Source organism: Protopterus annectens, chromosome 2.part1 (assembly GCF_019279795.1).
Source record: "Protopterus annectens isolate FY-2018-M chromosome 2.part1, PAN1.0, whole genome shotgun sequence".
Taxonomy (NCBI): Eukaryota; Metazoa; Chordata; order Ceratodontiformes; family Protopteridae; genus Protopterus; species Protopterus annectens.
The window spans coordinates 1,108,302,572-1,108,319,113 of NC_056729.1; the positions used below are offsets into that span (position 1 = coordinate 1,108,302,572).

General features: G+C 37.3%; 1 protein-coding gene across 2 annotated transcripts in view; it reads right to left on the reverse strand.

Moving 5' to 3' along the window:
- Positions 1-12,943: 12,943 nt before the first annotated feature.
- The window catches only part of SUPT3H (SPT3 homolog, SAGA and STAGA complex component), a 3,063,171-nt gene continuing 3,059,572 nt past the window's right edge, over positions 12,944-16,542 (reverse strand). For both annotated transcript variants that reach the window (XM_044062653.1, XM_044062652.1), the window contains one exon: positions 12,944-13,915. In XM_044062653.1, coding sequence (XP_043918588.1) covers positions 13,874-13,915 — 42 coding nt within the window. In that variant the 3' untranslated portion in view covers positions 12,944-13,873. The remainder of the gene's footprint in view (positions 13,916-16,542) is intronic.

Consider the following 16,542-nt stretch of genomic DNA (forward strand, 5'->3'; position numbering starts at 1 on the left):
CACAAGACACCAAAACCCTAATGAGTAAGAGAGAGTGCCTGGAAAAAATGGAACAAATCCAAATTCATTTCCGACCTTCTCACATACAGACAGCTCCGCAATTTAACCAAAAAAAAGGTTGTCATTGATAAACAGAATTTTTCCATAAGCCCCTTAACAATCCACACTTTAACCCTCAAAAAATCTGGAAATCTGTTACTAACCTGTTACACCCTGGGAGCTCATATTCCCCTAATCTCAGTCCAAACAGCTCTCCCACCAAGACTGCTATGCTTCTAAATTCCCACTTCATTAACTCCATCCATAACCTCACCAAAACCGATACTGCTACCTACCCCTCACCAAAAATCACCACCAGTCCAACCACTTTCACCCTTAAACCTGTCCCAACATCCTATATTAAATCACTTCTGACTAAACTAAAAGCATGCTATCCATCAGTTGACAACTTACCTACTCATTTCTTAAAAATAGCTGCTAATTCTATTGCTTTCCCTATCTCTATATTACTCAACAGATCTATTAATTAAAGCTCTGTACCCGATATCTGGAAAAAAGTATTTGTTATCCCATTACATAAAGGCGGTACTTCAACCGACCCCTCTAACTTCAGACCTACTTCCATCTTATCCCCCCCCCGGTTGAAAAGCCTTGAAAAATTTATCCACAAACAGCTTCTTAATCATATTCTCCAAGAAAATCTCCTGACCTCCACACAACATGGCTTTCGGCCAAAGCACAGTACTGCTACTGCTCTGATATCCTTCATCAATACTACTGCCTTACCACGTGATAATAAATTAATTTCTTGCCTGTTTCTAGATCTATCCAAAGCTTTAGATACTGTTTCCCATACACTACTACTATCCAAACTTTCCTCTCTTAACCTCTCAAGCTCTACTATATCATGGTTCTCCAGCTACCTCTCAAACAGATTTCAGGCTGTGAGATGGCTATCAAACTACTCTTCCTTTCTTCCACTCCAAACTGTAGTACCCCAAGACTCCATCCTTGGTCCCCTACTTTTCAACATCTTTATTAATGACCTCCACTCTTCCTGCCCACTCTCTACCCTTATACAATACACTGACTCTACAATTATCTCCTGCTCTGATAGCATCACAAACCTTCATACCTTCACCCATGAATCCTTCCACTCCATTGAACGATGGCTTACTTCCCACCAACTTCTACTAAATCCAAAGAAAACTAAATTCCTCTTTTCTCCCTACCTCCCTTCAGCATCACAAATCTTCCTTCTCTGTCTCCTCCCTGAACAATACTACCATCTTATCAGAACCCCACACCAAACTCTTAGGTGTTATAATAGATGGCCATCTCAAATTCGACCTACACACTTAGCAGTGCATAAAAAAGACTCATCAAAAACTAGATCTGCTTTATACACATAATACACCTTACAAATGCCTCCAGACTCTCCCTTGCACAAGCCTTTCCACTCCCCACTCTCCTCTATGCAGCCCCTATCTTACACACCTCCAATCAAATATTCTTACGAACCTTGAACTTACCTACAACACAACAGCTCGATTTGCCTACACCCTATCTTACCGCACCCACCATTGCATCGCACTAAGAAATTTGCAGTGGCTGGAATTTCATCACCAAATCCTAATACCACAAGTTCTCTTGGCTCAGTCAGTTCTACATCAACCTTCTTCCTGTCCTTCTCTCTGCACTCTCATCCAGCCCTATACTCCAAAATGCTCTCTCCGCAGCTCACAACAGAACCTTCTCCAAGTATATAGGCCCAATAAAAATATTGGAAATCTACTTTATAGCTACTCCATTGCAAATGCCTGGAATAAACTACTCCACAGTGTCAGATGCATTACTGAAACAAACACCTTTAAAACAGCAATTAAAAACTACCTCCACAAATCATCGACATGCCTCTGCCACGACCCAACATAAGCTACATCCACTACCACTGAGTGCTACCCCCTTAGCTAATATCATACCAGACCTATTACAGACCCCTCCTGCTCTCTGTTCTTTCTAACTTCTACTCCTCATACTCTTCTACTGTTTCTCTACTACACTTTACCAGCATCAGCCTTGTATATCTTGGTACTTTTTCACCTCATATATTCTTTACTAGTGCTATTTCTCTATATACCTCTTTCCCTCTCTACAAGGTCACTTCCTAAATCTACTACTTATCAGACAATTATTCGGGTTAGCCTCTGATGATATCTCCAACTTACTTGCACTTTTCTCATTTTTCTACTGGATGTGTTAATAAAACAAAAAAACAAAAAAAACTCATTGTTCAATTAAAAACTCACAATTAGTGACAATTGATACCTCCTGTCTCTATAAAACAAACTGACTGACATAAGACTTTTAATACATCCCAAATACTAATATTGAGAATAATAAAAACAATAAATAAACATCAATATTAACAATGAACAGTAAAAAACACTTAATCCATTACTAAGCATAACTACACTGACAAAGAATATGTGCAAACTGAATGGTTTCCTAGCCACTGGTCAGAGCTTAATTTATAGTTTATATTTTTCATACTTGGATGAGCACACAATCAGGTGACAAGAGACAGGGTGTTCTTGTTAGATAGATTGCATATAGTTTGCACACTTTGCAGCATATATTCATTTGAAACAAGTATTATTGTATTTATTTTACCTTGTTTCAGTTATTTTAATGTTGTTTATGATATACATTTGTTACATGTTTCTATTATGATTCAACAAGTTGGTTAGTATACTACAAATCAGGGTTTATCCTGTTTTCTACCACCATTCAGTTTGCACATATTCTTTGTCAGTGTAGTTATGCTTAGTAATGGATTAAGTGTTTTTTTACTGTTCATTGTTAATATTGATGTTTATTTATTGTTTTTATTATTCTCAATATTAGTATTTGGGATGTATTAAAAGTCTTATGTCAGTCAGTTTGTTTTATAGAGACAGGAGGTATCAAATTACCAATTGTCACTAATTGTGAGTTTTTAATTGAACAATGAGTGTAAAGGGCGGTTTTTTTGCATTTATAAGGGAACTGATTTTTTTCACATTGTGTTCTGAGGAAGTCATTTGTACATTGATGAAAGCGCTCAACATCTTTACTTGTGGTTTTAGAATAAAAGAGTATCGTTTGGTGCAAGAATCCTATTTTCCTGGTTTCATTTACAGCCTTTGTGGTGGTTCACATTTTTCTATATAATTAGTCTGAACTACTTTGTTATTACTTACATTTCTGCATTTTTTTGCTTCTGAAATGTCTATTTTACCCAGGCTGAGCCTAAAACTGGTTAGTATCGATCAGTGCATTATCATGGTAAATGATTATAAATAAAATAAAGTAATAAAATATATGGTATATTGTCATCATCTGTCAGTCTTTCTAAAGGGGAAGCCATTATGGATCTTTCATGTTCCTTCTGATTCCTCTGTTAAGGTCATCTTTCTCTTTAATAATTAATCTGTCTGCTTCCATAAAGGGTTCTGACTCCTGATAAAAGACCCTCTTTCGCTTTAATGTTTCAAATAAGCTACTTGCTTTATAAAGGTAGCTATATACTTACCTGTTTGATGAACTAACTCCACCAATTTCTTGTAATTAGTTATTGTAACTAGAGAAAGTGTAACTACAGCTAGGACCTTGATCAATCACAACTCCACATTATGAATTCTAAACAGTTTTCCTTGGCATACTTCTCTTCTACTCTGGAACCATTTTCTGAAAACTTTTTTTTTTATTTCTTATTTCCTCTACTCCAGTAACAGCATATTACACCCCTTTCTGAGAGTTAATGTATCTTGGCACATTTCAGTTGTTATATCAGGAATGCTAGCAGGGCCTCCTAGTGGTCCTGATTAATTCTTTGTAAGATGATGTCATTATCTAAAAAGACCTAACAATATTATTCCTAAACAAAATACAAAGTCCATCAAGCCTGCTTGATAAAATTACCATTCTGCTGTAATTATTTTGATTTAAAAATATGCTACAGTAGTTCCCAAAAGATTCATAGTATTAGATCATAACAATCTTTTTACGTAAGACAGCTAACTGATTCAAGTATAACCTTTAACTATTTAATCCTTCTCTTTAAGAATCATAGTTGTTCCACATAATCTTGGCACTGGGGTTATGAAGCATTTGATACGGTTAGTTTCACCAGTGTCTTGGTAATAAAGAAATTAATCAGATGGTCTGCATATTTTGTTAATGTTATTAAGATGCTCTGTTCAAATCATTACACCTCTCTCTTTATTATTGTATTCTATTCTTGTCTGATTAGTAATAAGATAACGGTGCCCTACACCATGCTATGGTTTCAAAATATGTAAAGAAATTCTCATAAATTATCTTAAGGGCAAATATACAATCTATTTTCTTAAACACTTACAAGTTATGTCTACTTTTTCACATCTTTCTATCAACTTAATAAAACGCTGTAAGAAACTTTCCAACAGGTGTTCTCAGTGGTCCCTCAAAGTTTCAGGACTCTGCGGATTTTGTCTTGCTGTCTAATTATCAACTTAGCTACAAGTCTACAAATTTCAGTTTGTTTGAGGGATAGTCTTTGTACTCTATAATCATCTGGAAGCTTCTGCACTTCTTCTAGTTTAAAATCCCTTGGTATTAAACAATAAAACAACACAAACCTAATTACAATCAAAACAATAGTGGGAATTCATTGTATTACTAGAGGCCAATGATGTTTTCCCCATTATCCAGTAGGTAGATTAGTAAGTACTAAACTGCCTGCCCTAGACATTTTTTTTTTAGCCAATTATATTGTGAGACTCTCAAAACTGCCACCACCTTGTTGTTAAGGCAAACACCTTAACCATTAGTCCACCACCCCTGTAAAACATTTTTACAGTAAAAAAAGATCTTTATTCATATTTTCTTAATAAAAACTGTTCATGTAAGGTTATATTCCTCAAACACTTCAAATAGTTTCATAGGCTCATCTTTGCATAATGAATTCCTTAAAATAATCTGGCATCCCAAATCAGTCATGGCCTCTTATTCTAAGTAAGTAGCACCCTAGCATTCAGGCGGTTTTAAATTCTATAAAGTTTAGTGGCACTATATCATCTCTAGATTTGCTAGGCTTTTTAGTTACCCCCATTATGTTAAAGAAAATAACTACTGATCATTTGTATGGGTAAACATCTGGTAAAAAAAAAGGTTGTTCTAAATTAAATGCAGTTGCAGGCTCTTATTGAAAGATAGCTATCTATTAAACACGGTGTTGTTCTGCCAATATGTTGGGACAGACCGTAACATCTTAAATGGAGATAAAATGGTCAACTGACAATCACTGTCTCTTCTTCATTCCTTGATGATGTCTTGCTCAGTAAACTAACTACGTCAACAAATGACTTGTGGGATAAACATCATATTCCTAAAGGCCATTTAGTTGTGATTAACATCATATGACTTTCATTTCAATCAAAATTTCAGTCTCAGTCCTCAGGAAAACAAAAAGTATGGCATTAAGGAAAACACTACTAACCTCTAAACTTATTTCACTAACATGCTCCCTCTGTTTAAGAAAATGAGCCTTGCCTTTCCTTTCTTTATACTAGGAGCTCAATTCCACTTTACAGTGAAATAAAACTTGAAACCCTCTATATGAAACTTCTTTCTTAACTACTCATTTTAAAAAGCTGCATTATTCTAACTTTTTGATATCCTCCAATGTGTATTTCACTCTTGAAATAATGGATCATTTCTCCTTACAAGCTTACTTCTTTGGGACTTTACGATACAAGCGTTATTAAATACCCTCTAACCCCCAAAGGAAATGACATGGCAACAAGCACGCTGGGCCTCTGGAGTTCCCATTTATACAAATACAACCATACTTTGTTTATTACAACAGCCACAGTAATTACATTTTATATTAGAAACAAAAGGCTCTCTAGCAAAACATAGCTATTAAGAAATGATCACGTAATACACTCAATACTTAAAAACTTACAAACTCCAACCATCTTTGCAAACAGATTTGCAATTAGGAAAAGTCATGGGCAATGCTCAATCAAGTGTAGGTTGGTACTAGGCTATCGGCCCAAGGGCCTATACAAGCCTAGCCATAACAATTCCCTGGATATTTCTTCCCACATTATTTACTTCCCTGAACCCCTGTATAGCAGGGCGATTGACGTGATCCCCAGGGTGAATACAAGTTCATAGGTTCTTTTAAATTTTCCATTTGCTAGCTTTTATATATATATATATATATATATATATATATATATATATATATATATATATATATAGGTACCCTTCTAATGGTCGACATTTCAAAATGTTGACATTCATATGGCCGAGAGTATATGATCGACATTTGAAATGTCGACCATGGGGAACCAGCATCACGCTACAGTGTGGAATGTTTAGATTTCCATTTTCGCACTGTAGTGCGATCTCGGAGTTGGTATATTAAAGTTATGGGATGTGTGGGGGCGGAGCCCCCCATGGGGGATGCAGGGGGCGAAGCCCCCCTGCTAGCAACATTAAGGTAAGTTTGTGTTGTGTGGTTTACTTGAATGGTCGAGATTTCAAATGTCGATCATATGGTCTCGGCCATATGAAAGTCGACATTATGAAATTTCAGCCATATCAAGTAGCCCCTATATATATATATATATATATATATATATATATATATATATATATATATATATTCATTCTAGCTTATGAATGCATTCCTTCAGTATAACTATTGTTTCCTAGAAAGGTTGTTCTACACAAATATAACAGTCTATGATTTTGCACAGACATGTTTACTGTTTTTCCAGCTTGACAGTATTTATTTCTTTTTGGCAGTCTCCTACATCTTTTTAATTAGTTCCTAATTATTTTTTCAATACAGTCATTCAATTCACCTATCATTTGCTAAAAAGGTTGCTCTACACAACTAGAGCTGTTTGCTGTTTAATCTATATTTGTTTGTTTTTTGGTTGCTTGCATTTCTTATGTGATATGTACAAATTTATGACTGTGGTGTTTGTGGTTTAAAATTAGTAAGAGTATTAGAAACAAAAAAGAAGCCTTCAGTCCCTTTGGCTCCATGGATCCAATATGGGAAAGTCAGATCTCTGCATTACTCAATTTATCTAAAAGACTGTTTTCATAAACAAATCACACATTTATTGTAAAAGTCTTCTGAAAGGAACCATCTTCTACAGGATGTGGCAACAATTTGTCTGCGGTGTTCTATAGGAAGACGAACAGGCTTGTATTCCAGCTATGAAATTCAAACACAAAATTGTCAAAACACATGAAACAGGTATTTTTTTTTTTGATATCCAATGGACATAATAAGAAAGAATGGATTAAAAAAATTACATTAACACCACTTTTCTGGTGAAATATAATGATGATCAAATGACAAATTCACCACTTTAACAGGTACAAGCAAGCAAAATCTGAGGGTAATGCTACTCAATGCTAGAAGTCTAAACCTCAAAATGCACTCACTTGAGGCACTCTTTAAAATGGAGAACATCGACATCTGTGCAGTGACAGAGACCTGGTTCAAGGCTCCAGAGAGCACCTCTGCATTACCAGGCTATAACACCACACCTTTCGGCCACCTAACCTGGACCGAAATACTAAAGGTGGAGGCATGTCCATATTCATTAAGGATATCCACACCTCCAGGCTAGTTGCTCAGCATAATGCATCCGAGATTATCTAAGTGTAACTAACTCCGGGCAAGACCGCAATCCAAATTGTAGCTTGCTACAGATCCCCACCATTCCCACTCCTCATTTCTTGATACACTGGAAAAATATTAGGGTACAACCTAACACCCTAATAATGGGTGATTTCAACTACCCCACCATTAACTGGGAAAACTACTCATGTACCAACTCTTGTGCTCAACGTTTTATGGAATTCATAAATTCCAATGCTTTGGATCAACTTATCCACACCCCCACCAGGGGCAGCAATATCCTAGACCTGGTCATTACCAACATGGGCAACCGGGTTCCATACCAGAGGTCAATTCCTTGTTGGTCAGATCCGACCACAAGCTAATCACCCTAGACATCCACATCCTACCCCCACCCTCCATTAGGGAAACCACCATAAAAAATTTCTCCAAAGCCAACTTCACGTTTCTTAAGACAGAAGTGGCAAACTTCATGACACCCATGCTGACGGACAATAAAGGTACGACTGCTGAATCCTATACAAATGCACTTTATAAGAACTTACATGAGTGTATGGATCATGCAATCTCTAACAGAACCAAGATGCTATCCTCCAAAAAAAGGAAGCCAATCTGCTGGTCCCCTGCCATAAACAAACTCTACATCAGAAGACAGAAACTGTTACAAAAAAAGAGTAAAATCCCATGACTGGAGGAACTCCCTGGTCAGCCTCAGTAAGAAGCTGAGATCCCTCATAAAATCCTCCAAAGCTAGTTACGAAAACAAAATCGCCACTGATTCTAAAGACAACCACAAAGCCTTCTATAACTATGTCAAGAATCTCAATGCAACACTCAGATCTGCTCCGAGTTACAGCACAATGGCACAAAATATACAGAACCAACTGATATTGCCAACATCCTGGCAGATAGGTTCAGTGCTAACTTCACCCCTCTCTCACCTCCTAAATGGCCCATCTCTATACCGGAAGAATGTAAAGTTCCTGTAATCACGGCTGCACAGGTAAAAAAAAAACACTCTCCAAAGCCAAGAACACAGCATCCATGGGACCTGACAACATCCCTGGCTGCGCTCTACATGAACTACACGAACTACAGAACGAACTGACACCCCACCTAAGTACCATTTTCAATCATAGCCTCACCTCAGGCTTTGCATCCACTGAATGGCACACAGTAATGGTTATCCCACTCCACAAAGGGGGAGCCACCACAGACCCCAGGAACTACCGCCCCATTAGCCTGACGAGCCTGGTCTTCAAGGCTATGGAATGTATCATCATGGAACTTATAAACAATGACATTGGTAATCTCCAAACTCTGGACTCTACCCAGTTCGGGTTTGTAAAAGGCAGAGCATGTCTCCTAAACCTGCTAGACTTCTTTGAAGCGGTCACCAAAGCCACAGATGTGGGTAAGGTGGTTCACACAGCCTATCTAGATGTCGCCAAGGCTTTCAACACCATCCCCCACTCTGGAATTATAGACAAACTTACTAAACTAGGTATAAATCCCTATGTCACAAGATGGGTTACCAACTGGCTCACGGAGAACCCACATTGTGAAAGTAGCACTCTAAATCTAACTTCAGATCAGTGACAAGTAGAGTACCACAGGGTTCAGTCCTGGGTCCTCTCCTGTTTGGTAGGTACTTCTTTGAAGTACAGGCTAACACAGAAGGTCTTTGGCTAACAAAGTTCACAGATGACTGCAAACTAGGAGCCATAATCAAAACTCCCAATGATGTAGACATCCTACAAAAGGGCCTCACTGAGACAGATGCCTGGTGTCAAAGCCATGGCCTCAAGCTCAATGCCAAAAAGTGCATTGTCACCCCTTTTGGTAAAAACTCTGTACCCATGAACTACCACATAGGCGGGAGTCTACTTAACACCGAAAGTGTGATAACAGACCTTGGGACACAGGTGGACAGTAGTCTCTCTATTGATAATCACATCACCGCAGTAGTCAGGAAATCCTTCTACATGGCACACCTCATCGCAAAAGGTTTCTCATCCAGGAAAAAAAAGGTCATTGTTCCCCTCTACTCATCACTCATTAGACTCATTATAGAGTACAACACCCCTTTTGGTATGTACCTCACAAGACATCTACAACTGGAAAGGCCGAAGACATACCTCACAAATAGGATTACCGGCCTCAAATAGATGCACTACACAGACCGTCTCAAAAAACTCCAGCTTTACTCCGTTGCATATCACCTACTCAGAGGCGATCTCTGCCTAACATACAAAGCTATGTCAAACCTACAGCTGTTGGACATGCTCCACTTAAAGAAATCCCAATCCCTCCAAGCTACATGCTCTAGGGACCTAAACCTTGTCACCACAATAAACAGAACATGCTGGAGGGATAGATTCCTGTCCCAGAGACTTCCCATACTCTGAAATAAACTACATATCTATATCAAACAAAGCTCCTCATTAGCACTCTTCAAGAAAAATCTTGATGATTGGATGGGAGATAGGAAATTCACCCTGGGGATCACTTCTGTGGCTCTGCTCGACAGGGGCACAGGAAAATAATTTTCTCGGGTATCGAAAGCCAGGGCACCATTTGGCTAGGCTTATATAGGCCCTAGGGCCAATAGCCTAGTACCTACCTATGAACCTATGACATTCAGTCAAAGAAATGCAAAATTGTTAGCCACTGGTGATTTATTTATTCTCATTTGTAAGACAGAGATCATTGGCAGGAATTCATGTAAATAAACGTTTAGGCAACAGATATTCATGGAAACCTACTAATTTTGAAAGCTGCAGTTCTCCTTAAAGTAAGATATGTCTGATTTATTGTACTGTTGTATTCACAAGGAGCATATACATCTATCAGATCTTTGGCACATAAATGGCCTTGAGAAGTACCTCAGACGTCTAAGGACATGCATCAAAGTGCTCTCTTCAATGCAGAAGTAATGTTGTTCTGTGGAACGGTCCTGTAATGGTACAAAGTTAATTAGAATTTCAAACATGAAATAAAAGAGCATTCTCTGGTCAGCTGCTTCTTGGAAACATACAGCCCAGAATCAAAGCACCCAAATATCATGCAAATTGATGATATTTTACTTCCAGAGAGCATCTATCTCCGCAATGCACTGACATGAACAAGTACTGCTAATATCCACGCAGCTTTGCACTGCCCAATCTTATAGTCAAACTTCCCTGCATGGTGGGAATAATCATTTGTGCATAAGAAACCATTCTTAACCTCCAACTATCTGTGTGCTGGGGCTTCTCTTTTATTTAACCCCCTGTAAAAAACAAAAGAAAAATCTAGCAAATCTAGACTTTCCACTGTGTGATTCCTTAAACCTCTTGTATTAGAGGCAACATGGGATATATGCAAATGACTCTTTAAGGACCTTAGGTGTTTGAGCTGTATGGCAATTCTGAATGCCCATGACTTTTTTTTCTTTTTAAATCTATTTAGGGAAAACTCAGTCCAATAAATCTAGACCACACTAGCTGTGAACATGCATGTTTCAGCCTTCTTATAGCATCATCAGCAAAGCATAAGTGGAATGAATTGCCATATAGTTGAAACACCTGATGTCCTTAAAGGGTCATTTGCATACATCCCATGTTGCCTCTAATACAAGAGGTTTAAGGAATCACACAGTGGAAAGTCTAGCCTTGCTAGATTTTTCTTTTGGTTTTTACCAATTGCTTTTTCTCTGTGACCTTTTCACTCATTGTTTTATTTAACCCCCCCACACGACTGGGACTTCTCTTCATTTGTCCATTACAAAGGCATCTAGATAAACAATTCTGCTAACTGACATCAAAACTAAAGACCTTGTTCAAAAAGCCATACAAGCAGACAAGAACCAAATTTGCTCTTGGCTGTTTATTTAAAAAAATACTTGTTCTAAATCCCAACAAGTCTATAACTATTGTGTTAGAAATTGTTGGAGGTTGACCCCCTACTTGATATTGATCCAGTAAACACTCTGATAACTCGGGTGTCCATTTAAATAATGTACATGGCTTTATATGCATTTTTTGACTACAGAGAACATCACTGTTTGACCTTGCAAATAGCTAGACAGCTACTTATTTCTAGGCTAACTTGCTTTTGAATACACTTGGTTTTAAATTATTGCTCTTAACATTATTTCAATACTACATCACTGACCATTTAAGTTTACTGATTCTGGTGCCCTTATGGCTAAGGTGACCTGCATTCTCCCTGCCACTGGGATCGAGGGCATCCACAAGATTCACACTATCTAGCTGGACAGCCTATCTACAAATTAACTTTATCTAGCTACTTAAGAAAAAAAGTAAACAGCTCACCTAAACGACAAATACAAATGTTGATGCTTTAGCCCTAATGACAGAGTTCATCTCTACTCAAGCTACTGTTACACCTGACTGGAATTATTACTACTGCTACTGCATGGTCTTCATCTTCTACTTATTGTTTTAAAAAAAGATACATATTATATTTTTGATTTTACAAAATGTCTGTGCTGTACTTGTTAATCAAATTTTGTGATGAATGTGTGTGTTATTTGCACATGTATGGAAACCATATTTCCTGTGTATGCCATGCAAAATTTTTCTACAATATTTCACATTTCTGCTTAATACAATTGTTTAATTGTGTGTATTTATGCTCAAGTCATGAATGAAAATGGCCTCAGGACCAGATCACTTAACTAGTTAACAAAAATAATAATAAATATATAACAAAATAATGCTCTGAATGGAAATGTTTGCAGAAAAAAGAGGAAAGGAAAAAAGGAGACTCTAACACAGGGTGAAAACTCTCAGCATAAAATAATGCTTGACTAACTGAATACTTCAGAAGCAAGTATCTTGGCTACTGTCTTGGACCTCCAGCAAGCTAAAGACTGTAGTTAAGTGCCATACTCCATTGAATGATGCGTACTTACTGGAAGTATTTCACTGAGAGTACAACAGCTTTCAGCAACATTTCACTAGTAAAACATGCTAAGACTGTTTTGATAAGATGTAGTAGTATTTCTCTTAAATTTTTATATATTACTTTATCACTGTGCACCCCCGTCTCCCAAAATGTCATGAAATCAGGGACTGATGTTAACATTTCGGTAAACCACTGCTAGTGTAACTTATGGTGGTATCATTAATTTCAGATTTTAGATGCATTTAAATATGTGACATCATACTTCAAGCTATATTAGCTATGTTATTAAGCCACAAGAAAACATCCTGGTTTGTTGCATTGTTTAATCAAACCCCAAAATAAAGTTAAAATGGAGCAATTCATCTTCAGTTTATTCAACAACCTGCTAAACAGTACAATAAAGCAAATGAAGCTACTAATAAAATAAAGACATAAGATGATAAGTATGGAACTGCAAGTGTGGTACAAGGATTATTTATTGTGGCACTTTAAGGCTGGGGTAGAACAATTAAAAGCAACTGCAACATTAAAGAACCTTCTCACTAGTAAGATAAGATATCCACATTAAACTAATTTGGCATATTTGTAGACTAAAACTATATATAAACATGTTGAAAATAAAACTGCAAGAAAATAAAAAAAGGGCTGTAAAGTTAAATTAATTTTGCCTCTACTCACATTTAGAAAATCAAAAACTTCTGCTTAATTTGATGTACTGTCAGAGTTAAAATACTTCAGACTATCTTGGCACAGAATAAGTATACAGAAGCTGAATGGTGCCATTTTGGTTTACTCCATTTAATTGAATTTCCCAAGTGACAGCATATGGTGTACACATTAACCATCAACCATTTCAATTAGGGTTACAGAAATACCATTCTTGTTTTCCACACCCCACCCTTGCAGATCAACAGTGACTTTAAAATGTTGCAGTGAAGGAGATTCTGCCTCTATAACACAGTCTGGCTGATTACGTATGTAAGCTGGCAATCGTTATAGTCACTGCAATTCTTCTGAAGTCTGTGAGCCACATTCCTGTCCACCTACACAGTGTCCGGAATATCCTGCTGATAATTAGTGCTGCATCCCAGCTGGTAAACAAGGAAAAACAGTGAGGGGGCTGAGACTCAGGAGGATGACAGTCACTTGACAATCATAGCAAACCAGCCCACTTGGATTTATGCAGACAGACAGTTATTTTCCTACCGAGGAGGAGAAAGTATCCTTAATATAGCCACTGCTTTTCCTGTTCCTTCAGCCACATTCATCTTAGCAGGCCAGAAAAGTCATCCCATTTCTGCGGTAGGCACTCTGTTAAAAAAGATGAAAAATCTGCAATAAATTATCACATCAATGCATGAGGGAACAAGAGTGAAGAAAGGCAAGCAAGATTAGCTTCCTGTTTTGTAGTCAGCTCAGCAGGGAATCTAATAGCTTACTTAAGCTAAGCAGTTCTGGCAGGGTGCAGTATGCAGCCACACTGTCTATTAAGATCATTCAGTTTAGTTAAAATGTGGCCTGAAATGGTACTTAATGAGGAGGACATATAGTCATCACTGGGGTATTTTACTGCAAAGAATGACAACATTTCTGGCCAGATAACTATGCACAGTTTCAAAGAGTAGAATTTATTTACATTTGTCTGGATGTATGGATAACTGCCTGTTATATGCAAAAGAGCAAAATAGGAAGTTGAAATTGCTTTACATGGCTTACCTAACACCAACATGCTGTTTGACTACCACTAGATGTCTTTCCAAGCCTCTCTGCCTTATAAATTTAAAAGCATGCTCCACTGCTTATTGAAGTCTTAAATAATGCAACATACTTGGCCTGTACTTACTTCAATGTCTGATCCTTGCATATTTCTAACAAACCACTGGATCTGTGTAAGGTCACTTCCAAGTTGTTTTCAATGAAATTCTGCCTGTTCTAAAGCAGTACTAGGACTTTCTGAATGGTAGACATATGATGCAAGTATTTTAAATGCAAATATAATAATCTAGAAGATCATGAATAATCATTTACAACTATAACTGAAAACTATGTAACAGATTCACAAAGTACTTTCATGGCTCAAGTGCAAGAGTCCGCCAAGCTGTCAGAGAAACAGCATACTACTAATTGAAATTCAGGCAGTGATACTACAGAAACCACAGGCATAACCAAACAGAAAGTCTGAAAATAAACAATAAAGAAATATTATTGAAAAAAAAAAAGAAAGTTTTACTTCCTGAAATGCTTTAGTGCAGAATAGTATTTATTTATTTTTGATAATAGCTTCTCCCAGCAACCAAACAGCATAATGATAGTTCTAGTTTTTGTGAAATCTGTGAAGCACTGATCTGATATCTCAACCTGCCATCAGAATAGTCTTGCAAGACAAAGTAAAAGATTAGGAATAAGGACAACTGTTCAGAATATCAGATTTTGGCTGCAACTAACTTAGCAAAAATAAAAAGTCCTGTTTTCAAATGAAAAAATAGCTCAGTTAAGGGTTTGGACAGATCTTTATTCAATGATAGATAACAGGACCGATCATCCATCATTTAATAAAGATCTGCCTAAACCCTTAACTGGACTGTTTTTTTCCCTCTGGAAAGAGGACTTTCATTTATTTTTGCTAAGTCTGTTATGGCTAGGATCCAACATTTTGAACACATATCCTTACTCTTAATTTTTCTCACAATTTTTCTCTGAATACTGGTGCAGCAGTTAGCACTGTTACCTCATAACACTTAGCTCTCCAGTTTGATGCCTGGCTAGAATGCCTTCTGTGTGGAGTTTACACATCCTTCCCTGTGTCCTGAGTGTCCATGTAGCATATCACTAGATGCTTTAGTGTCCTTGCACATCTTGAAAACATGCTGTAGGTAAAATACCAATCCTCCAAATTCCCAGGAGAAGGGGAGGGGAGTATAGCGTGTACGGCTTTGGTTTTGAGAATACAGCACTGTAGGATTTTCTGGAGTGGTGTTACAAAACTTACAGCCTGACAAGCTGCCACATAATATTTTGGCTTCTTCTGCACCTTAGGACAGAGTATAAGCTTAATGAATGTCACTAATTGCCACCCACCTTGCCTCACCCATTTTAGTAGCTGATAATTCAAATAGGTTGGCTCAAATGTCAAACACAACAGCACCATAAAATGGAGATGACTCCAATAATTGGTCACTTTAAAGAAAACTGACTTTATGTTTTTGCACTGAACATTTTTTCCTTTATAAGAGATCTGTGGGCATGGCTGCTATGGCTCCAGATAACGTCAGCAGTGATACCCTTACTCCTTGTTACATGTGCGAACATAAAGTAATTTACATTTTGCTTTTATAACACAAACATAGCCTTCCTTTCCTTGAAAATGATGTTTTGCAGTATGGTTAAAAAGAATGTATTATTACTAGGAATAACTGAATTGTGAGTGGCTCCCTGCATGCCTGTGACTGTGTGTGTGCTTTGCTGCTATTGTGGAATGAAGCCATTATGTAATATATGTAAAGACCTAGGTATGCATACAATTATATCCTCTGACATTACACAGCATACCTAACATTGAAAAAAATTAACAGAAACTACTTAGATTAAAAAAGAAAAACAAAGGTTTTCCAATTCTGATCAATAAACTTAGTAAAATAAAGAAAAATAAAATAAAACTTAACAGTACCTTCAGACATACTTTGAGCAGTGATACTGTTAGGGAAAGGGTTTTTCATAAGGTAATGTGCAAGAGTTAGGGACAGCAGCAGCATTAGAGTTAGTATACAAGAGTAATGTTACACATTTTCCCACTGTACCACCTTACTCCTGTGTGCTAATCTTAATCCTGCCACTGCCCTTAACCCCAGTCCTACATGTTACCTTACAAAAAATCCTCTCTCTAATTTTACCATGACACAAGACACACACACTTCACATTAACACATGCACAGAACACT